Below are 22,754 nucleotides of genomic sequence, written 5' to 3' on the forward strand. Positions count from 1 at the left end.
TTCTTCGTCTCCTCTTTCCTCTAATGTATTCTATCTTTATTCTTCTCGCTTTTTAACTACTTTTTACAACTCATCTTTTGGTTTCCTCTGCTCTGGGCTGTCTTCCTTCCTTTTGTGTTTTCTAACCACTTGTCCTTCCTACGTCCCTTCTACTTCCCTCCTCCCTCTTCTCTCTGTTGTATTTCCCCTACTTGTGTCATCTGCTCTCCCCTGGCTGCGCTGTTTGTAGTACTTGCTGGATGTTGCGAGGAATTTGCGCCCAGACTTGTATGTGGTGGCTGAACTGTTCACTGGGAGTGAGGAGTTGGACAATGTGTTTGTCACTAGGCTGGGCATTAGCTCCCTCATAAGAGGTAGGTGCTTGTATTTCTTTCTTGCATGTATTAATACTGCACAACCTCCTTCTTTTCTAACAGAAAAATCATAATTAAAGACTTACTATATGCTTATTAAAAACACATTTGCCTTAGCAAATGCTTATACAATGTGGATTTTGTTCATATAGTATATATTACATAGAATGACAAACAGAGAACAGAGACAATAATAATATCATGTTTCTTTAATAAATTGAGTAGGTATAGACAGGTACATTTGTTATGTTTTCCACCTCTGTCTTCATGTTCCAATAACACTAGAATCTTTTAATTATTTGTTCTTGTGTCATCACCAATGAAGGACCAGACTTAATATAATAAAATGAAAAATAAGCCATAATAAAATTATATGTACATTTTTACACATAAATGCCAATATTAGCTGAATTAGAATGTTCTGTTTGTGTTTGATCAATAATTTATGTATTTTTCTTGTTTTTGGAGTAAAGGCATCATTGGTATTTTATAAAACACATTATATGGCCTTAGCATAGCAGTTTAGGTCTGAAATTAAATCCTCCTTGCTAAAGGTATACATATTGAACATCCCTCAGTGACATATATTCACATAAATATATGAGCTGACATTTCCACATCCTTAAGTTCATATGATAAAGCTTCCTTTTTTATTGTGACAGTAATCAACACATTCGAAAAAACACCATTGCAAGTGCCTATATAGCTGATGATGATATTATTTTAGTGACATTTATAATGAATTCTGCATACCATTCAAATGTGTTACTCTTACTATTATATTATGGTAAATGGAGATTGCACTGTTATATTTTCAAACAGAGGCAATGAGTGCATATAACAGCCATGAAGAAGGGCGACTTGTGTATCGCTATGGTGGAGAGCCTGTAGGATCTTTCGTACAGCCCTGTCTGAGGCCGCTGGTTCCTGGAATTGCTCATGCACTTTTCATGGATGTGACACATGACAATGAAAGTCCTATAACAGTAAGAACATCTTATGATTAATTAAGACGTAATCATAACATTGATATCAAATATACATGTAAAGGTTAAAAGGGATTTACATCTTAAACATGAGTGCCTTTTCTTTACATTTCTTCTATGTAAATATTTGGAGAGGATCATCCCTCTTCATATTGAAAAAGATTCTTTTTGCTCTGCTTTATCTGTAATAATAATTGTATTGGAGTGGTCAGAACTGCAGTTATCTGTTCTACCTGATATACAGACATCACAGCAGAAGCTGCATGGTAAAACTTTGTTTGGAAACCTGGAGCTACTGTGCCAGAGAAATTGGTTGTCATTTAAGATAAACTATAGACAAACAACTAAATACACAGATACAATGTGTATGTAGAAGCTGCGTTTTCTGCCCAAGCACAGCAACAATTGGCAGAGCAGTAGACCTGATTTTTTTCGGCTGAACTGCAGGAAAAGCTTGTCTTTTTGTCACCCTCTTTCCTCCTATAAATATGCTCTTTTCACTGCAGCACTACTGTCTGGCTTTCATGCTTTGCTGCATAAGGCTGTAGGAGGTTTGATTCATTTATACAGAGCTGCATTAATTTGTGTATTTTATATGTGTCTGGAGTTCAACTAATAGAGTTTAACTTAAAGGTCAAACATAATGACCACTCGTAACTGAACTCTAAAAGTGTTTCTATATAAAACAACCCATGTTAATTTATTAGCCGTGTGTCCTAGATAATGTCAGCAGTAGAATTTCACATCTCATGGCATTAACATATTCTTATTGACACAATTTGCCTTTTGCAGCATCGATCCGCTTATGATTTGTTGCCCAGTTCTGCCATCGTCTCCATGGCTTGCTGTGCTACAGGGAGTACACGAGGCTATGATGAATTGGTTCCACATCAGGTTGGTTGTGAATTTTTTTCATATATGCAACATATATCTTTTTATTAAGTATTTTTTTCCTTAGCATACCAAAGATTAATGGCTAATTTTAAAGAATTGAAGTTCAAATTGATAAACTGCTTTTTCCTGGCAGATTTCAGTAGTGTCAGAGGAGAGATTCTATACTAAGTGGAACCCAAATTTAAATGCACCCAGTTCCTCAGAAGTAAATGGAAAAAGTGGGATCATTGTAGGAAAGAGAGCTTTGAACAAACTTCACCAAGAGCTGGCAGCCCGCGGATTCATTCAGGTAAGTTTTTCTGTGTACACAGTTGTGAATGTGTTTATCATCTCCATGTATTTTGTAAATGTTTGTCTTATGTACCAATCTATCTTAATAACACTGTAACTCATGATCTTTGTGATAATTTTGTAGAAAAATATAGAATTCGAATTGCTTTGTCTCTGTCTTGCATTAGGTTTATGTGGATCAGGTGGATGAGGATATTGTAGCAGTTACACGACATTGTCCCCATACACACCAGTCAGTGGTTGCGGTATCTAGAACAGCATTTCGAGATCCTAAAACATCTTTTTACAGCAAGGAGGTCCCACAGATGTGCATTCCAGGTAATATTAAATTGTAACATCCCATAATTGTGTCTTGAGTGTATCTAACTAAGGAAAAGTTGATTTTAGGTTCTATATAATAGCTAATTTTCACTTTCCATAATTTTAAAAGTGAAAATGAAATAACAAGAAGTAATATGTAAAATATTAAATTCAAATATACATAATGACTGATGCTGTCCCTCTTGTAAATATATTGATTTCATATAGTTAAAACTTAAGAGATGTTGGAAGAGCTAGAGCACTATCAATGATGCAAACCCAAATATGGGGTATAGGCTTTGGAAGCATCAAAACGAAATTAGATTAAATAGCGCAGATAATAAGCAGTGTTTTGTCACCTTCACACTCTGATGCTGCCACCATGTTTGAGCACACTTTACCTTTTTCCTGGAAGCCTTATCTGCCCACAGCACCAGTTCAATGTGTCACTAGTAGCTTTCATGGCAATTTTAGTGTCATTGTTACATTAAAGATAAAGAGCATCATGGAGCTCAACATGCCCTGCATGTGTATCTGCTTTTTTTTTTTACAACATACACATTCTACTGTCTCTGAACTATGGATTATCTTCCTGAGTAAGTGATGGATAGAAAAGCATCACATTACATTTCGCGATCTCTGCTAATACTAGAATGCTAGTTCCTACTAGACAAGAACTGTGTGAGAGTGACTTAGCAGAACTTTTACATAATTTCCCTAAGCTTTACCAGATAATGCGCAGTCAAATAACTTTGAAGAGGTAAAGCCAGCATCTAAGAAACAATATTAAGAACACGGATGACAGCTGCAGTAATTTTATTGTAGAAGAAAGAACATTGTCACAATTTTTTGTGTATTAGATAAAGTAGACAAGTAATTTAGGCATTGGAAAAAAGTTTAAAATATATTTTTGCCAAGCATGTAAATGGCTTGTTGTGTCCCTGATATTTGCCAGATACTTTTTAATGAACAGTTGTGATTTTTATATGGATTTCTTTTTGTGAAGGAAAAATTGAGGAAGTTATCCTGGAAGCCAGGACATTAGAGCAGAAATGTGAACCATATAACAAAGATCTAAACTTCATAAATGGCTTGCCACAATTCACTGTGGACATCAAAGAGCATATTCAGGTAATTCTATTTTTTAAAGCATTTTAGCACCAGTTTAAGTTAATGATCTGTTTGATTCATTTTTAATTTACTATTTTAGCTCAAAGACAGCAAAATTGTGAAGCAAGCTGGAGTCACCACAAAGGGACCCAATGAATATGTCCAGGAAATAGACTTTGAGAATCTGACTCCAGGAAGTGTAATTATTTTCAGGTATTGTTTTTTCTGTTCACCATAAAACCTTTTGGGCAGTATACACAATACAGAGAAATATCAGAGATATTGAAGATTTATTTTTGGGAAATTCTGATGTAAATGTTTGCTCATGTTTTAGGACAAAGTCCAATCTTACCACTAGTCTAGTACAACATTTGAATGGTTCATGTTTTACCATAAAAATTAAAAATTGAACATATGCATGTTGTTGCTGTAAGGCCCGGGTCAATACCAGTATTCCCCAGACACCAACCCCCAAATTCATTGCCCCAGTCTTTGCCTAAAGCAGCCCCCGCTCAGCCTCGGAAGACTAGTTGCATCCCCCAGCACTCGGTTGCCCACCAAGGGATGGTGTCTGGACATAGGCCGGCAGCCAAACCGGCGCCCGCAAATGCAGAGTACAGAGCCCACAAATGCAGAGTTCAGAATGTCAGAAAATCCAAAATCAAGCCGAGGTCAAAAACACAGGAAATCAGTCCATCCAGCGAAGTACAAAGGGAAAGGGGTCAGCACAAACAGAGTAGGGGTCACTACCCGCAGCCAATGACAACATGGGATTAACAGGAACCACTCTGCCAAACAGCTGCACACAGCTCCAATTCCCTTCAGCTGTGCAGCCTCAGTGCAGAGGATGCAGAGGGAAAAATCCCATCTTCAGGGATGCAACAACCCTCAGGGCACTGATTCTGAAACACCAGTGCTACCGAGAGGGCAACCGCTGGAGGGAATAGGCTGCGCACAGCTTCCTGTGGTGAGGCATCGCCTGGGATTGTAATTCCAGAGGATGCCTCCTAAGAGTTGCAAAATGTTTTTTTTTTTCTATTCTTCCAAAGAGCAGCATGTAGTGTGTATTGACACTATTATTTAAGATTAATATGTATTCTATTTAAAGGGTAAGTTTGGATCCCAGTGCTCAGAAAGCTGTTGGTATCCTACGAAACCATTTGATACAATTCACCCCTCACTTTAAGTCGGGAAGTTTGAAAGATGACCAGATGTATCCTATCCTGAAGGTGCCTTTTGCTGAGTGAGTATTACACACAAGGCAATAACTAATTTTGTTTTGGTTTGACATATTTTCATAATAACCTATTTTCTTTTAAAAATACTTTTTTTTTAGGCTATCATTGCTAATATGACAAACAGGCAGGTCTACCTTAGTAGTGGATATTATTCTCTTTCTACCACAAAAAAATAGAGACTCTATTCATTGATTTAAGGCCACTTAATGCATTGACAATATTCATGGAGTCTGAAGTAGTATTTCTGGCTAGGCTTACCTTCACCTCAATGATAGACTCAGTTTTCTTATTTAAATATAGTTATTCTTTAGAACTTGTTCATTCATCAGGAAAGATCATTATCCCACCATTATCCCACGGATGTACATAATCTAACAATTACAGTCTTATTTGGTTTCTTTTGGTCTGCTAAATATACCAATAAAATCATTTAGTTTTATTACTTTCATAAGTGCAAACATACCTACTGATTTTGCCTAAAATCCTGTGTGCTGAAAACTTCCTGTAATCTCCGCCTGTACACAATAATGGGTTCTGAAGATAAGTAGGCAGAGGAGACAAGGAGAGACCTGCATTGCTTGTATTGCATCAGAAATAAAGTAGGGCTGATCACAATTGGTTATTAATACAAAGCTGTGCTGTCATGTCAGAAGAAAAAAAAGAAGGTAGGAACACTCTATAGTTCTGGCACATCAACAGACATTTTTCTGTACTTGCACAGCATGTAAAAAACATGTGAATGTGTATATTGATGTAATACATACATGTACCATTTTTTTACTTACTAATTGTACCAGTAGCTTTATTCAAATGTCCAGATAAAACTTCTTTTGGTAAGTTACTAAGGAAATATCTGAAATAAAATCTTACAATGATTTCCTTCCCCTTTACCCCTTAGCATTGCTGCTAAGCTGACTCTGGCTGACCTTAATCAAGTATTGTATCGATGTGATTTAGAAGAACAGGAGGATGGTGGTGGATGTTACAACATCCCAAACTGGAAGCCCTTGAAATATGCCGGTCTGCAAGGTCAGTGCATTTTTATCGTGTGTATAAACAGTCCGAAATCTAATGCTTCCAACTTGCTTTTTAAAAAAAAATAAAATATGCCAGCACTATATATCAATGATCACAATTATTTTCTTCTCAACAGTTATTGGTTGTTAATAATAGAACTTTTTTAGTTGTTAGAGTAGTCAAGCAGGCAGATTCCTTAAAGAAGGGAACAAAGAAAAACACACATATATGTGTTTAGCATTACCTTATGTGTTTTCTGTATAAAACAACATGTTTTTCTTTTTCAGGTTTGATTTCTGTCATGGAGGACATCAGACCTAAGAATGACTTGGGACATCCATTTTGTGATAATCTGAGGTCTGGAGACTGGATGATTGATTATGTTAGCAACCGGCTCATTGCACGTGGAGGGGCATGTGCAGAAGTAAGTGAAAGGGCAGGTGGAAAAACAAAAAGAAAATTAAGTAGGAGGGCTAATTTTAAGTGCACCTGTTGTAGTCTGGGTAAAGAAAAGGTTAATTTTAAGGAATATGTGTTCTATGAAAGGGTGGCAATTTTGGTTAATGTATTATTTTATATTTAATATTTAATCGTGCTTTGTTGTTATGACACTAAGTGTGGATTTTGTTGTTTTTAAGGTTGGCAAATGGTTGGCTGCAATGTTTGCCTACTTAAAGCAGATCCCACGCTACCTTATTCCATGTTATTTTGATGCCATTCTGGTTGGAGCGTACACCACACTCTTGGAATCTGCATGGAAACAAATGTCCAGGTAAACAACCATTGAAAACTAAGGCAGAACTTCAAATAAACATATACAATCATGCTTTACTCTATTCACTTAATCTTTTAGAATTCCTGGCATAATATTTTACGTTCAACTAATTACCTACATCCTGCTCTGTGTCATCAAAGGTGGCAGATGGGGTTACTTACTGAAAGTTAATAGAAAAAGCTTAAAGAAAGAATGTTGGAACTGGAGGGGTAAAAAGTGTGGTCAGACTCCTTACACTTTCAAGCTTACAGTAATTATGGAGTACCTGTTAAGACAATATTTCCGAATATTTTCCAGGGTAAAACATTTATCTGTGTAATAATTTGTAAGGTTAGCACAGCACAGTAATGCCACCCCCAAGTATTTTGCTGCATGGCTTGTGGCTGCACATCTACTATAGAGTAAATAAGAGTGACAGGGCAAAAAAAAAAAAAAGACCACGTGGTCGATCGCATCTACCTACTTTTTCTTTTCTATGGGTATAGATCCGTTTTTTTCCCATGTGGGTTTAACCCACTTACTGTTGGCCGACTCACTATCTCTTCTGGAAGTCTGTTCCAAGCGCCAATCTGAACTTTCCACCAGCCACAGTCTTGTGTTCATATTCCCATGTTCCAGAGCCTAGCTTCTTCATACAAATACCTCCCCCCTGAACCTCATTCACACCGCAATATATTTATTTAATTATTATTATTATTATAATAATTATTTAAGACTGTAACTTTTAGCTTCTTATAGGGGCCTTCCTCTTGCTGGTTCTAATTTTTAGTGATGAACTATTGGCTTTCCCTACTGTCAACCTTTTGAAACAAAAAAAAAGAATATTAGTTAAATAGTTAGATTAAAAAAGACATACGTCCATCAAGTTTAACAACTAGGGAAATAATCAAATGCCAGATTAAAACCCTATTGACATAGGTAATCCAGAGGAAGGCAAAAAAAATATTTTTACTTTTCTTTAAAGTAGCAGATTAAAAATGAATACTCTGAATAACTTTAGATTACGACACTGTAACAACGGGTCTAGTGGGTTGGCGGCAGCATTTTCCAAATTTGGATTCCCTAACCTTGTTACAAATGCTGCGAGTGTCTTGGAAAGCTGCATCCTCAGTCGAATATAGTGAAATGTTTTACAGAATATTCCACAGAGCATATATCTCTCCATCCATAGCGCATCATATGGGTCTATCAGAGAGTAATATTTTACTTAAATGCGGGGCACCCCAAGGTAATCTGTTTCACAATTTCTGGGATTGCCCCGTAATCAAACATTTCTGGAGACAGGTTGTTCGTTATATCCAAAAACACTTGGTCAGTTTTCTTCCTTTCACAACCCTCTGGGCAATATTTGTTATGGTGGGTGGAGACGGTATTCGGTACTCTCGTGGTAACAAAAGATTGCTACTTTTATTGTCTGTAGTCGGTAGAAAAACTATTCTCCACTGCTGGATTTCCAGGGACCCCCCACCCCCCCACAGTCCAGCTGTTCCTTACTAAGCTTCAGTATTTGTTTAAAATAGAATGGGTTGAGACCTCTTACTCCAAAGAATCTAAAACCTCCAAATGTTTTGAGACCTTGGGAAGTTTCATTGAAGTCCCGAACTCAACCACTAAAGATCATCTTTTTAAATGCTTCAACCAAACCACCTGGTACCTCACTAGAGTTCTGGAGGGCAACCCCCTATTCAACTTCTGGTCTAAAACACATCCCTTTCTCACACTTTTATAGAATCTCCTTATCTGCTCCTATCCTAGAATATACTGATTGCTATTTGAATTCAGATGTTATGAACGATTTTTTAATTGGTCTTCTTTTCCATTGTTTTTTTTTATTATTGAAAACATATCACACAATGTTTGTTTCTGTTAACTTTGAAAAATGTAGTACATTGAAGAGATGTCAGTTTGTTCTTTGTTATATTTTTGCTGAATTACTATATTGTACTACCTTTGTACTGTTTTTCTAAGAATTGTTTAAACTCAATAAAAATATAAAAAAAAAATGAATACTTTGCACTGAGTAGTTTGAGAGGTGGTCCTAAATGAATTTAGGCTGTTTACGGTTTACCATGGTGGATTATCACTTGCAAAGAATATTGTACTTAACTCAGTGCATGTGGTGATAGTTCACTTGCAAAGAATACCCAATCACTCACAAAGAAATAAGAAAAAAACTAAAAAAAAAAGTAGTTAGTAGAGTGAGGGCTTCCACATGCCTCACCTGGAATAAATTCCTTATCCACTGAATATGTTTTACACCTGTGATTTTAAAAGTATTTACACATAACTGAATGAAAAAAAAAATCCTAAGTATTTCCATTTGAGATTTATTTGACGTTACTGACTTGTCCTTTTCACAGCTTTGTACAGAATGGGTCTACTTTTGTGAAGCATTTGGCCCTGGGATCAGTGCAGATGTGTGGAGTTGGCAGATTTCCTACCCTGCCCGTTTTGTCTCCCTCTCTATCAGATGTGCCCTATCGGGTGAATAACATAACACAGGAGAAGGAGCAGTGTTGTCCTTCATTAGCTGCTGGTAAGTATTCTTCTGTATGTTCTAGCTATATATGTAAGCTGTGGCTACAGACCCTGATACCACAATGCTGTGTGTGATTAAAGTAGAAAAACTTTACCTTGATGATTGGTGGAGGCCTAGTGTGGGACACTACAGCCGATCACTATTAGGAACCATTTGTAGACTTGTTTGACTCTTACCTAGTGAAACATTTATTTAAAGAATGAATATGTTTAAGTGACGTGCTGGGACACATCACAAAAAACACTTAGTACACGTGCATTAGAGACCTAAAGATCGGTGCTTATCTACCAAAGATTAGTATTGGGCAGCCAAAAGAAAGAACATTTAACTATAGACTTATGGACATGTTTTATGATTCATAAATAAAATTGATATTCCCCTAAGACTTTTGTATTGAGCCAAATTTCAAGTTTGTATACATTAAACAAATAGGTCTAAATTTCTCTTGCAGGTCTTCCACATTTCTCATCTGCGATTTTCCGTTGCTGGGGTAGAGATACGTTCATCTCTCTAAGAGGTTTACTGCTAATTACTGGACGCCACATGGAGGCCAGGTGAGAGATGTTCCATGGTATACAAAAATATATATCATAAAATATACATACCTTGTGTTCACCCAGAAATCTGTGAAAATACATTTGAAAATAAAATATGTACATAGTATATGTCCATAGTGCTTTGCCTCTTAGTGGCCTACTTTGACTTAGCCTTTTTGATTAGTAATTTAGACGCAATGTAGATAGAATAATCTGTCCCTTGTAGCCTTCATGACGATAAACATAAATGTGGATTATGGCTCATTATACTGTGTAGTTTTTGTGAATAGACAGTTATTGGCAGAAGAACAAGTTACCTAGAATTTTTATGATATCCATATCATATCAGTTACATGAACTGAAATATATTTGAACGTAAATTACCTGACATTAGAAGTGGAATGAGGCAAAATCAGGTGTGATTCCTCTTGACTGCCAATTATTAATATCAATTATTATTATACTATTAGCATACTAAAAAATATACACATTTATCTGGATATAAACCAATATATTCACTTTTTATATGTACTAAACCCGAGATACTCACCTATGTACCCTTTCTGGTGCTGGGCGCTCCCACCTTCCTTCCTCTTTTCTTCCTGGAGATGATTTTCAACTATCTTGATCGTAACTCCCATGCATGCACAGACCTAACGCTTTAATGTAGTAGATACATGAAGAAGTTATATTAAAAAACATCATAGATTCATATTAGGGTTCAGGATTTCACAGAGTTTAATGTTCAGGTTCAGTAAAACAGCAATATTGATTTCAGCGTGTTTCGCTTGTTGCACAATTATTTTACACTTGAAGTTATATTTTGCAAAGTAGCTGAGGTAATAAAAAAGTATTTTATCCAGTTCCATTCGTTCTAATACTGCTGATTGTACTTTTCGTAAGAAAGCCTATTTTTATATTGTACCTTTAGGAATATTATTCTTGCATTTGCTGGAACCCTGAGACATGGACTCATCCCCAACCTTCTTGGTCAGGGCACCTACTCTAGGTATAACTGTCGTGATGCTGTGTGGTGGTGGCTGCAGTGTATACAAGATTACTGCAACATAGTTCCTAATGGTATAGAGATCCTCAGATGCCCAGTATCTCGGATGTACCCCAAAGATGATTCTCCCCCAACTGCTGCAGGTCTAGTGGTAAGTTTTTATTTCTTTGTGATACCTTGCTTGCTTTGTTTCTTCAGACTCCCTAGTATATATCTTCTCCTTCCTAGTAATGCTGAGCAATAGGAGGGGGAAACATGAAAATGGCTTTACTTCTGGTGTCTCTTCCAAGCTGCCAGGACACAAGTGCTAGGGGACACAGCAAACCTTTTTGTGATGACACATATGCATGTGCCATCCTGGAGGATCTGGACTATCCAACCTGAGTGGGCCGCATGTTCCATCTTTACTGTACAGTACCAGTAGCCACAATAGCAAAATGTAAGCCTGATTCATAATCAATAGGGCAGAATATGGAGTAAGTAGTAATTTGTTGTATAAAGCTAACCCTTTGGCTGTCTGATTGTCCCTCCTGTCCACCTGTTGTTGCTTTTATTTGCACCAAAGCAGTATGACATTGATTCACAATCACTTACACTTCTAATATCCCAGACATTAAATTGACTAAATGTTATACTTACTGTTGTGTATATATATATATATATATATATATATATATATATATATATTGTGTGGGAGATTAGCATCAAACACACTTGCTGCAGAGAAGTATTTTCAGTCAACAGTTCAGATTTCAGGGTGCTTTGCCCACTTTTAGTTACAAATACAAAGCAAAATTCCAGGGTTTTCCCTTTTAAAGGATCAGTGTCATTATAGCATGACAGAAAAAAAAAGTTTAGCTTCCGGGCTGTATTGGTCCAACAGACCTCAACTTTAGGAGACTAACTTGGCTCTCCCAGCATACAGATTCCACACTGCCTGTCGACCTGAGCCACCTGGCCTCAGGCTGCAGTGTCAAAGACAAGCTTTTTTTTCACAGGGCATTTAACAACTGTCAATGTCCATATGTATAGGTAAATACAGTTTTCAACCGAGTGAAAAAGTAAAGAGGGGTTGTTTAAGGCAGCAAGTCTTAAAAAACAATTCATTATATATGATCTACAAAACGAAAGATATTCTAATGGTTAACATCATATATTGATGCAAGACACATGACATAGTCCGTTTCATAGTACATTTCAAAGTTAATCAGAAGATAACAAGTTCTATGTGTGTTCAAACCATGTAGTCCCAATGTGTTTTTCGCAGATAGAAAGTTCTGCTACCTCAGGGGAGGTGTTTGTTCATAAAAACGTAGTATTGTTATACAGTGGACGGAAAGCAATGGTATAGCAAAACTGACTTGCACTGAGCAGTTACAGTATAACTCATATGGGGAGTATCCTATACCCGATAAGGGGTGTTCCTGAGGTCACCTCCCTCAAGAAATACATTTCCTATGAATGACTGTTAGAATATGTACTTTATCTGGGCATAAGGAGAAGCTTCCAAATCTGAAGGGAAGTTTCTTTCTAGGTTTATACATAGCTGCAACTAAAAGTTTTTTATTTAATTGCATGCTTATTTTATGCCGTCTGTCAGTGCCTGGTATTTTCATGTGATAAATGATTGTAATATTGGCAGATTGGTATTTTATGCCATATTGTCAGCACTTGTCTGCACTTTAAGTTGACCTCATGTACATTACTTATTAGTAAAGTGGATCATTTTGAACTGATTGCATTTTAGATATCATATAGGAAAATTCGGTGCATCTGTCATTTGTATTTTTGGACCCTTATGCGATATCAGGTTTTTTGGTTTGTAAGATAGAACAGTCAAGTCATTCAGATTTTGTAATGCAATATTACTAAAAAAATACAGAAATTGATTTGATAAATTTGAAGAATGAAATATGGTTGCTTAAGGTTACTAAAGTCATAGTACCTGCTAAAACAACATTGTTTACAAATTTGTTAATTATGTCCTAAACTATGCTGTGTTGTTTTCATTAGAAGTACAAAATTTGTTGTATTTTAACTAGGACCAACCACTCTATGATGTTATTCAAGAGGCTCTGCAGTGTCATGCCAAGGGTATCAACTTCCGAGAGAGAAATGCTGGGCCTCAAATAGACCGGAACATGAGGGATGAAGGTGAGTGTATCAGTTAGATGATTTATATACTGCATTTATTATGATCAAATTGTGGACATTTAACAGTGCGGTTATGCTTCTTTGCAGTATATGAATATATGTAAAATGTTTGTGGTAAATATTCTTTCTGTTGTGGACCTACTACTTACCACTTTGCAGCAAATGTATACATTTCATCCAGTGTGTGCTAATTTGGCGCAAGTACTCTCAACTAGTTTGTGGCAGAATTAAAATGTTAGTCTATCTCTAAATGAAAAAGAAATGTTGACCACCTTTTAAATAGGTTTGAAAGTTTGACTTTAGACAAACTGCGACTAGTAGGTATATCTGAGACAATTCTGTGGTTATTATGCCACACTTTGCATAATGTAGCAAATCTTTCACAACTTTGCATAATAGGACAAAAATGTGAATGCAAAGTTTTGCAACATAGATTGCATTAAAATGTGAAAAAATAATAAATGTGTTGTCTTGAAACCACAAATAAGCAAAATCCACCATACTTTCTATATCCACATTGGATATATACAATTAATATTCCATTAGATATTTTTTAAATTTATATTCCTAATAATAATTAGTCAACATGGAAGGGAGGTGGCATTACAGAAATTAATTTATTAATACGACAACAAATATTTCGACGATTTCCATTTCTTCAGACTTCCTATTCTTTACCAGCAAGAGAAGCTTATACGTATCTCCAGATACAACATTGTATTAATACAGATTTAATTCCATCCAAAATTATTGCTCACCAGAAACTAAACCAAATACTGCAAATGTCCTGGTATAATAAAGGAATTTCCCAGTGTTACAAAGTTTTTACAAATAAAATTGTGTTAAGTGTTAAAATGGGAGAAATAAATGGGCGAGTCCGTATCTGCCCAATTATGGGAAAAGCAACATCTAAAACCCAGAAGGCCATTAGTTCTGCCAATCACTGGGAATTGTTGAATAAAATATTGTATAGGTTGCATTATAGACTTAACAACATTTACATTTATATATAAAATAATATATATAACATTATATATTAAATATATTAAATTTATATATATATATATATATATATTAAATATATACCATTTATAGAATTTACAACATCCTTGCAAATTACTCTCCTAACTGCTGGTAACAATGTGGAAAAGTGGGTTAATTGTCACATATGTTCTGGTACTGTCCATCCCTTTATTATTATTATTATTATTATTATTAAACAGGATTTATATAGCGCCAACATATTACGCAGCGCTGTACATTAAATAGGGATTGCAAATGACAGACTAATACAGACAGTGATACAGGAGTAGAGGACCCCTTGAGATCATACAGTAATCTAAGAATTAACCAATGTCCCAATTGTTCCAACATCCTAATTTTTGACATATACATTAATTACTTCATTACTTCATATAGGTATTGATCTTATCCATCCAAAACTCTGAACTCCAGTCATACATATTTTTTTGGCAGCCAAAAACAATATTTTGAAAAATTGAAAATCTAAAAATATTTCATCTCTCTTGGATGTTATTAGATATACTAATCTATATTGTGCTTATGAACAAATGTTCACAGTTTTGAATAACAGAAGTCATAACTTTACATGTAGTTGGTCCAGATGGTTGAGAAATCCAAGATGCAAATTCACTGGCTTATGAAAACATGAATAGAAAAAGTATTTAAGATATAAAAAAAACTCCCATGTCTTTCTTTTTTTTTCTTTCCTTCTTTGCTTTAACTTTATTTTTCCACTGTAATATTCCTTCTTTGTTCATTTTTTTTCTTGAAATATCCTTATTTTTATATTTGTCCATGATAAGTATGATATATACCAACCAATAGAACAATGTTTAATTTCTTATAGATACATATATACATACATATAGATAATAAACTTGTTGTTGTTAAAATATCGTTTAATATGAAAAATTTAATCAACACTATTAAATCAGAAAAATCCACCACACTTCCAAACTGGAGCTTCATTAATAAGTGTCCTTAATGTCTGCTATTATTAATTCTATACCTTTGAAAGTTTTTCGCTCCTAATGCTCTTTTATATTGGTTTTCAGGTTTTAATATCAATGTAGGACTTGACCCCGTGACAGGCTTTGTGTTTGGTGGGAACAGATTAAACTGTGGCACCTGGATGGATAAAATGGGAGAGAGTGAACGTGCTCGAAATAAAGGAATACCAGCAACACCAAGGTATTCAAAAGTATTCACATAACTTGTGTTTTGTTGTCCCTGCATCCTAATAGCAAGAATTCTAACATATCCATAGACTTAACTGTTTAGTACATTCGTGTGTTTTTTTTTAACAGTATAATAGAGGAAAGACTGAAACAGGGCTTGTGTATAAGGCTCACTATATACAATACTATTGAGCAGACTCTATGCTACTGAGATGCAGCCCGATTCACTGGAACATTACAATCAAGTCTCAGTCAGTTAAAACATGGAGTACACCAAGTGTAGGCCCACAGTGCAGAAAGCAGAACCAGTGAGTTGGGAAGCTCAATTGATCTGAATTCTGCCTAACCCAAGGCTCAGTTCATGAAGATTTAGACAATGGTGGAGATCTTTAAATGCAGCCATGTGTCTGTAAAATTTAAAATCTTGTTAGATTCTTCTAAAAGCAGCTGATGCTTAATAAATATGAATCCTTGTCCTGTGTTCCAGAGTTATAAGTATAATCTTTAGTGTACTTTTACCAGAGAAGTTTAGGGGCTAAATTTTAGTGTGCCTCTCTGTATACAATTTACGAAGTAGAACCAAAATCATGTGGTAGATCTAAAATCAAGTGAGTTGGCAAATGTCTTGGATTTATGGTCAGAAGTAAAGAGACTAAATGAGTTTTTGAGTTACCAGTACTCAGAAGCCAGGAGTCTTTCTGTGCATGTAAATGAGAGCTTTGTGTATATTTTTTTTACTGAAGAATAAAAGGGAAAAAATACATTTCTTTGTAAAGTTAAATTTCTGTTTTGGGTAAGAAAGTCTGTTAAAAGTTGTGTTTTGGACATGCATTTGGGAAATTGTGCCTCCATTTGGTTTTACACCACTGTTATATGTAAATTTGCTGCAACTTACACACAGTTTGTATGGTTGTCTAGATCCAGATCAAGCTGTGTAATTACTACGTATTTGAAGTTATGTTACAGATATTTGGTTTTCTTGATGCATACCTTACCACAAATTAAATGTGTTTTCTAAAGTATTATTCTTTTTTGTTCTGACAGTGGGTTCGTTTCTTAACACAGAGCAGTTGGATTTCTTGCAGCTATGTCTTCCAGCTGACATGCTGACCTAAAAAGCTATGTACGAGGGGGTGCTGAGAAGTACCTGGCTTTGCCCCCTTCCAGATGAAATAGAAAAATGAGTGTGGGGGGATATGACAGCCTAATATCTTAGTATGTAACTGTGCAAATATCAGGTCTTTGCTATTCCTAAATTTTATTTGTCTTTTAGTGAGAAGCTATGATGGCAGAGGCACAAGCAAGTTTCACATCTTTGGAGTTACGGGCCATCATGAAGTTTTTGTTTCTCCAGGGAGTGTCAGCAAAGGACATTCACACTAAGATGTCACAAACACTGGGGGAGAAGTGTCCTTCCTTTCCTTGGAGAAACAAAAAGAACAACTAAAAAAACAAAAAGAAGAACTTTCCTGAAAAACTAAAAGAAAAATCAGCTTTAGGAATCACAAAGACCTTATATTTGCACATTTACATACTAAGATATTAGGCTGTCATATGCCCCCACACTCATTTTTCTATTTCATCTAGAAGGGGCAAAGCCAGGAACTTCTCAGCACCCCCTCATATGTACCAAGTAGTTTTCTCAGCTTGATTTCCTTTAACAAATAATTGAAAGCAGGTAGTTTTGGTTTTGCTTTTGCTTTTGCTATGGTTGTAACATTGAGATAAAACATTTATGCCTGCTTCATGAGGAACATAAAGTGTTATCCAAAATGAAGATGCAGATTTGTGATTTTATTTCCTCTCATGTATAACTGAGACTACAGAAAAAGGCTGGCTGTTAGGCAGATAATTTTATGAAGTACATATCTTCTGGGTAGGGTCCTCTCCACCTCCTGTTTCAATGTCTGCCATATGCAACCCTCATTTAATGTACAGTACTGCGTAATATGTTGCTGCTATATAAATACTGTTTATTATTATGAATATTAATAATCCCAGCTGTAAATTACTGGCTGTTGCTGTCTGCACTACTCGTATAATACAGCAGGTGACGCAGTGTAACTGTCTTCATTTTCTATTAGGGATGGATCTGCAGTAGAGATTGTTGGGCTGAGTAAATCTACAGTGCGCTGGCTCGCTGAATTGAGTGAGAAGAATCTTTATCCATACAAAGGAGTCAAAGTGCTGAGGGAAGGTAAGATGTTGATACAATTCCTGACAATTCCTCCCCAAGAATGTGTATTGTGCTATATGTGCTATTTTCCCCTGCTTTATCATATTCATATTAAAACTCTTCTTGTATACTGTATAGGAAAATAAAGTGCATATTTTCATTTATTTGTACAATGAGGTAATGTAAGTTTACTTGCTAGATACTAGAGATTTCTTTTCCTCATTTAAGCCAGTTTTTCAGCAGGTGTACTACCGAGTTGGACTTCCATCACATTTTTTTAAAAGCTCCCCTTTTCTGCCAATGGAGTCCGAATTTAGTAGTCAGTCCTCTGCAAAATGTCTTAGCAGAATTAACATTATTTGTGTTTGCATACGACATAGCAAGAAAATACATTTTCACAACTATAGGCTTTTTGGAACATGTTTTCTTTGTGATTGGTTGCCCATGGATGAGCAATTGGTCATTACATGTGTTCCATCCTGATTTCCCATTTGTAAGCAGCTATATATTGGTATTTCACTCCTGGAGACACATGAACAGTTACAGATACATGAATGTTCAAATGTTTATTTGTCTGTAGCAGGGGCCCCCAACCAAAACTAGTGGGCCCCGGCCGTCTGACAGGTGGGCCGCAGCTCTGGCCGGTGTACCCCCCAGCTGATTCAGGAAAAGGACTCCGCTTGGGAGGGTCAGAGTCGCGGACCATGTCTCCTGTACACCTCGCAGGCTCATGGCAGAGGGGGGCTCAGACCTGCGATGGGAGAGTGGGCGGGCGGGTTCTTGCATCATGATGTCACTCTGGAGAAAGTTTCTTCCCTTTTGAGTGACACGACTCCCCCGGGCATGTGTAGTCCGGAGTCTGTGAAAACAGTGATCTGTGACACCCAAAAGGTTGGGGACCTCTGGTCTACAGGGCCGCTGAGAATCATCAAAATGTTTATTTTTTTTTTGTAATTTGAGTATTACAATTAAATCTATGCTTTATATTGTGTCTTTATTAGGCTGTGAAGCATGCATGTACCGTATTTTTCATAACACACACTTTTTCCACCCCAAAAGTGGGGGGGGATGTCTGTGCATCTTGCAGAGCGAATATTGCTGGTCGGCTGCAGTACCTCCAGCAGTCACTGGGTGGAAGAAGTGCACCACGTTTATATGAAGGTTTAAACATTGGGATAATGAATGCAGCACGGACAGACGATCTCATGCTGCTGTTGCTGATACACAAAGGATAGGATTATTTCACAGTGCAAGGTGGGCATGTCCTAAAGACCTCGGAGATCAGCTGTGCTGCTCCCTGCCCACCTTGTACTATGAAATAATCCTACCCTTTGTACATCAGCAATAGCAGCAGCAGCATGAGATCTGTGTCTGTGTCCCTATTGCTGTCATTACCTATATGTATAAACCTTCATATCTCCCACACTGATTGTTGTGGAAACTTGAAATTTTCAGGGTACACAGGGGCCCCCCGAAAGCTGATAACAACCCTAATTTCAATTTATATAAAATTATCATTTCTGGTTCATAAATTGGAGATAATGACAGCAGCAGGGACACAAACACAGCTTTCATGCTGCTGGTTTACGATGGGTGGGATTATTTCACAGTGCAAGGTGAACTGCATAGTATAGTACTAGTCAGGGGTGTAGTCGTGCCCGCCCCACTACACCCCTGCCTGTGTTACTCAAAGTGGAAGAAACTTCCCCCAGACTGACATCATGATACCAGACCCTGCCCACTCTCCCATCGCAGGTCTGAGCCAGCCAGAGCCGCATACCATCAAAGAATTCTTTGTTCTGCCCTGTGCCCACCCCATTATACCCCTAGTACTGGTTAAGAATATTTTTCTTCATGTTTTCCTCCTCTAAACCTAGGCGCGTCTTATAGTCAGGTGCGTATTATGGTGTGAAAAATACGGTATATGTTTATACATTACTAGACAACAAGCAAGGTAAATTACATTAGTTTTGTGAAGATACAATTGCTAACACATGCAGTGTGGTCGATTGTACTATGTATCTGCATTATGTTATTGCTGTAACATTTGAGCTGATTCTTGCTTCTATTTTTTTTTTTTTTCAGGGATAGAGGTGTTACTAACATTCTCTCAGTGGAGCAACCAGATTCAGGGTAATTTTGAGAAGTACTTTTATGTGTCAGAGGACCTTTCTGACCCTAATGAACAACGCCCAGACCTGGTGCACAAACGTGGCATTTACAAGGACAGCCATGGAGCATCCAGCCCCTGGTGTGACTACCAACTACGGCCAAACTTTCCTGTGGCCATGGTGGTGGTAAGTGTGAAATGTATAATTGCACAGAGAAGGTATACAGGTACATACTGTTCGTTACTTAAGATTATGTTATTAAGATAATGTTATTAAGATGAATAAACAATCTGTTTGCATTATGTAAAATATTGCATTATTATGTTTATCCAATAAGAAGTGTTTTTTTTTTGTTTTTGTTTTTTTTGGGGGGAGGGGGTTATTATGAGAGGATACCTGTATAAACAAGATATGATCTGCAAACCTCCAATTAAGCAGGTTAGGTTAAGGTGAGTTGTGCCAACACTAACCCAGAACTGAACAAATTCACAAACTTCTAATAACTTGAATAGGCAGTTACCAATTAAACCAATTAGAAAAACAAAAATGAACAGCAGAAACTTTAGGGAGAACAAAAATATCCTTGGAAAACTAACCTGATAATAAGGAACTGGTTATTTTATGCATATTGCCTAGTCTCATTAACAAAACTGATTTGTATAAAGAGAAGGGCACAGGGCTGCAGAAACTTCCAAATCCCTGTAGTCACAGTAAATGCCGGGCCATTGAACAGGCAAATTACTTTTACTTCATACCTTGTGCACATTCCTAATTGGCCACTAAGGCTGTCTATCATAGTTATGGGCCATTAGGCATGTTATGGTGGTTGAAGAAGGGAGGTTGTTAGTAGGTAGCAGTAAATGTCTGAACTGTACTACTGTTTGTTCTATTCTATCACATAACTTTAGTGATATGTCAAAGGCAGAAGCACATAGATTAGCAACACCAAATACAAGGAGAGTGGAGAATCAAAAGATTTTTTTCCAGCAAAAGGTGACTGGCCGTTGAGATAATAACCACAAATGTATTGTTTTCAGTATGTTGGCTCACTAGATTTTCATTGTGAGAAGAAGCAATAACATAATTATTATGTTTTACTATAATGCAGACAGCAGAACATGTATATGTTATCTGCAAATATGGCACCTCCATGTAATATATCATTACATTGGGTATACAGAAACAATACATTATTAACATATGCTGCATGTTTATCTGTAAAATATTTGTAAAGCCTAAACAGCATCCTCACCTATACCCATGGAGACATGGTAAAGAATGTGTAAATTTGCTAGATTTTAAATGTAACTATGACAATTTTATGGTCACAGCCAGATATGTAGGGGGCAGCTGGGGAACCTAACATATATAATTTATTTCTTTCAGGCACCAGAGCTTTTCACCCCTCTTAAAGCCTTGAAAGCTCTTGAAATTGCAGAGAAGAAGCTTATGGGACCACTGGGAATGAAAACTTTGGACCCAGAGTAAGTATTTATGACACAAAAAGAATTGTCAGCCTATTGATCTGATTTATTTTTTATATTAGGTAAAATAGCGTATTTACTACATAATGTTACACGCTGTAGATGTGCATTTTGTTAGCAGCCCAAGAAGCAGACTGAAAGAGAATACCTAAAGACTAAATTCAAGTACTTGACTACCTGGTAATTACCTGTCGGAGAATGAATCGCATTTCATTGTTTCTCTGCTAAATATTTATTTGCCTTTTCAGCGACATGGTTTACTGTGGAGTTTATGACAACGCTCTGGATAATGATAATTACAACCTTGCAAAAGGGTTTAATTACCATCAAGGACCAGTAAGATCATTTCTTTATTCTTTTACATTAAGATGTGTCCACACTGGGCAGAATTGTGACCTGTGTTTTATTTTTTAGGAATGGCTTTGGCCTATTGGCTATTTTTTGCGTGCCAAGCTGCACTTTGCAAAGCTTATAGACCGGGAAACGTATCAGAAAACAGTGGTTTTAGTGAAGAATGTTTTGTCCCGTCATTACACACATCTAGAGAGGTGAGAATGGATATATCTGGATGATCATATCAAGGGAGGGTCTGGTGAGAGCCAATTAACCTAACTGCATGTTTTTGGAATGTGGGATGAAAACCACATAAACACAGGAGAACCTGCAAACTCCAAGCAGATAGTGTCCTGGACAACATTCTAACCTGGGACCTAATGCTTCAAAGGCCAGAGTGCTGATCTTTGAGCCGCCATGCTGCTTTGCTTGATAGCGTTCTTATAATGTTTCCATCCAGTTTTTTCATTTTAAATTTGAGCGCAGGGTAGTTATAGCAATAGCAAAAGCTATTTCAGATTACTGTATTTTGCTGTCAAGAGAAAAATTCTGGTATCCAAGGGGTAATGGTGGAAAGTAGGAGGTGTAGCAATGGCTGGGTCTATTCATTGTTATTTTCAGATCATGGGATTCAGATCATTTAGTGTAAACCTGAATTTTCTCATGTGACCGCTCTGGTGTTTGTTATAGTGCTGTTATTTCAAATGCATTACATTCTCCTCCACATCTAAATGTACCAGGTGTTTTCTACACTTTCAACAGCATAACAGGGGGAGTGAGGGAGCAAACAAATGGAGAAAATAGGAGGGAGGGGATTAAGAAAAACAGATGGCTTTAACCTTTCTTTCGTTTCTTTTAAAGGTGTTAGTTGGTTAAAGCGGACCTAAATTCCAAATTTTTACTCTACATAAAATGGTAGACAACCCTTTTATTTAAAGTAAATTTTTTTTTAAGTGCAGCACCTCCTTTTTCTGTCTTGATTACCACGGCGCAAAGCCTCCCAGGATACCTACGTTGCGCATCCCGGGAGGCTCTTGGTTGCTCCATCTGATGCCGAAGAAGCCCTTTCTTTAATGCAAGACAAAAATCTTTTTCTTCATCTACGTCACCCAATCTCACGCTTGCACTATGCGAGATTGGGTAATGTATAAAGAAAAAACCCGGAAGATGTCGGTGCCGCAGACGGATAACAGGACGACGCGGGACCCAAATGAAGAAACCTCCAGACGGATCTGCGGTATTAAAGGTGT

At 36.8% G+C, this 22,754-nt stretch overlaps 1 protein-coding gene across 5 annotated transcripts in view; it reads left to right on the plus strand.

Moving 5' to 3' along the window:
* The window catches only part of AGL (amylo-alpha-1,6-glucosidase and 4-alpha-glucanotransferase), a 66,873-nt gene that overhangs the window by 42,395 nt on the left and 1,724 nt on the right, over positions 1–22,754 (plus strand). For 4 of the 5 annotated variants that reach the window (XM_072419977.1, XM_072419978.1, XM_072419973.1 and 1 more), the window contains exons 13-33: positions 230–353; positions 1,176–1,339; positions 2,132–2,233; positions 2,367–2,522; positions 2,692–2,842; positions 3,831–3,955; positions 4,035–4,147; positions 5,043–5,177; positions 6,071–6,201; positions 6,477–6,613; positions 6,828–6,961; positions 9,325–9,500; positions 9,955–10,057; positions 10,971–11,196; positions 13,088–13,199; positions 15,278–15,413; positions 17,485–17,597; positions 19,662–19,873; positions 21,074–21,171; positions 21,420–21,507; positions 21,586–21,719. In XM_072419977.1, the coding sequence (XP_072276078.1) occupies positions 230–353; positions 1,176–1,339; positions 2,132–2,233; positions 2,367–2,522; positions 2,692–2,842; positions 3,831–3,955; positions 4,035–4,147; positions 5,043–5,177; positions 6,071–6,201; positions 6,477–6,613; positions 6,828–6,961; positions 9,325–9,500; positions 9,955–10,057; positions 10,971–11,196; positions 13,088–13,199; positions 15,278–15,413; positions 17,485–17,597; positions 19,662–19,873; positions 21,074–21,171; positions 21,420–21,507; positions 21,586–21,719 (2,870 nt within the window). The remainder of the gene's footprint in view (positions 1–229; positions 354–1,175; positions 1,340–2,131; positions 2,234–2,366; positions 2,523–2,691; positions 2,843–3,830; positions 3,956–4,034; positions 4,148–5,042; positions 5,178–6,070; positions 6,202–6,476; positions 6,614–6,827; positions 6,962–9,324; positions 9,501–9,954; positions 10,058–10,970; positions 11,197–13,087; positions 13,200–15,277; positions 15,414–17,484; positions 17,598–19,661; positions 19,874–21,073; positions 21,172–21,419; positions 21,508–21,585; positions 21,720–22,754) is intronic. The other variant, XM_072419974.1, reaches the window with a different exon arrangement.

This window comes from Pyxicephalus adspersus, chromosome 8, assembly GCF_032062135.1.
Source record: "Pyxicephalus adspersus chromosome 8, UCB_Pads_2.0, whole genome shotgun sequence".
Classification (NCBI taxonomy): Eukaryota; Metazoa; Chordata; class Amphibia; order Anura; family Pyxicephalidae; genus Pyxicephalus; species Pyxicephalus adspersus.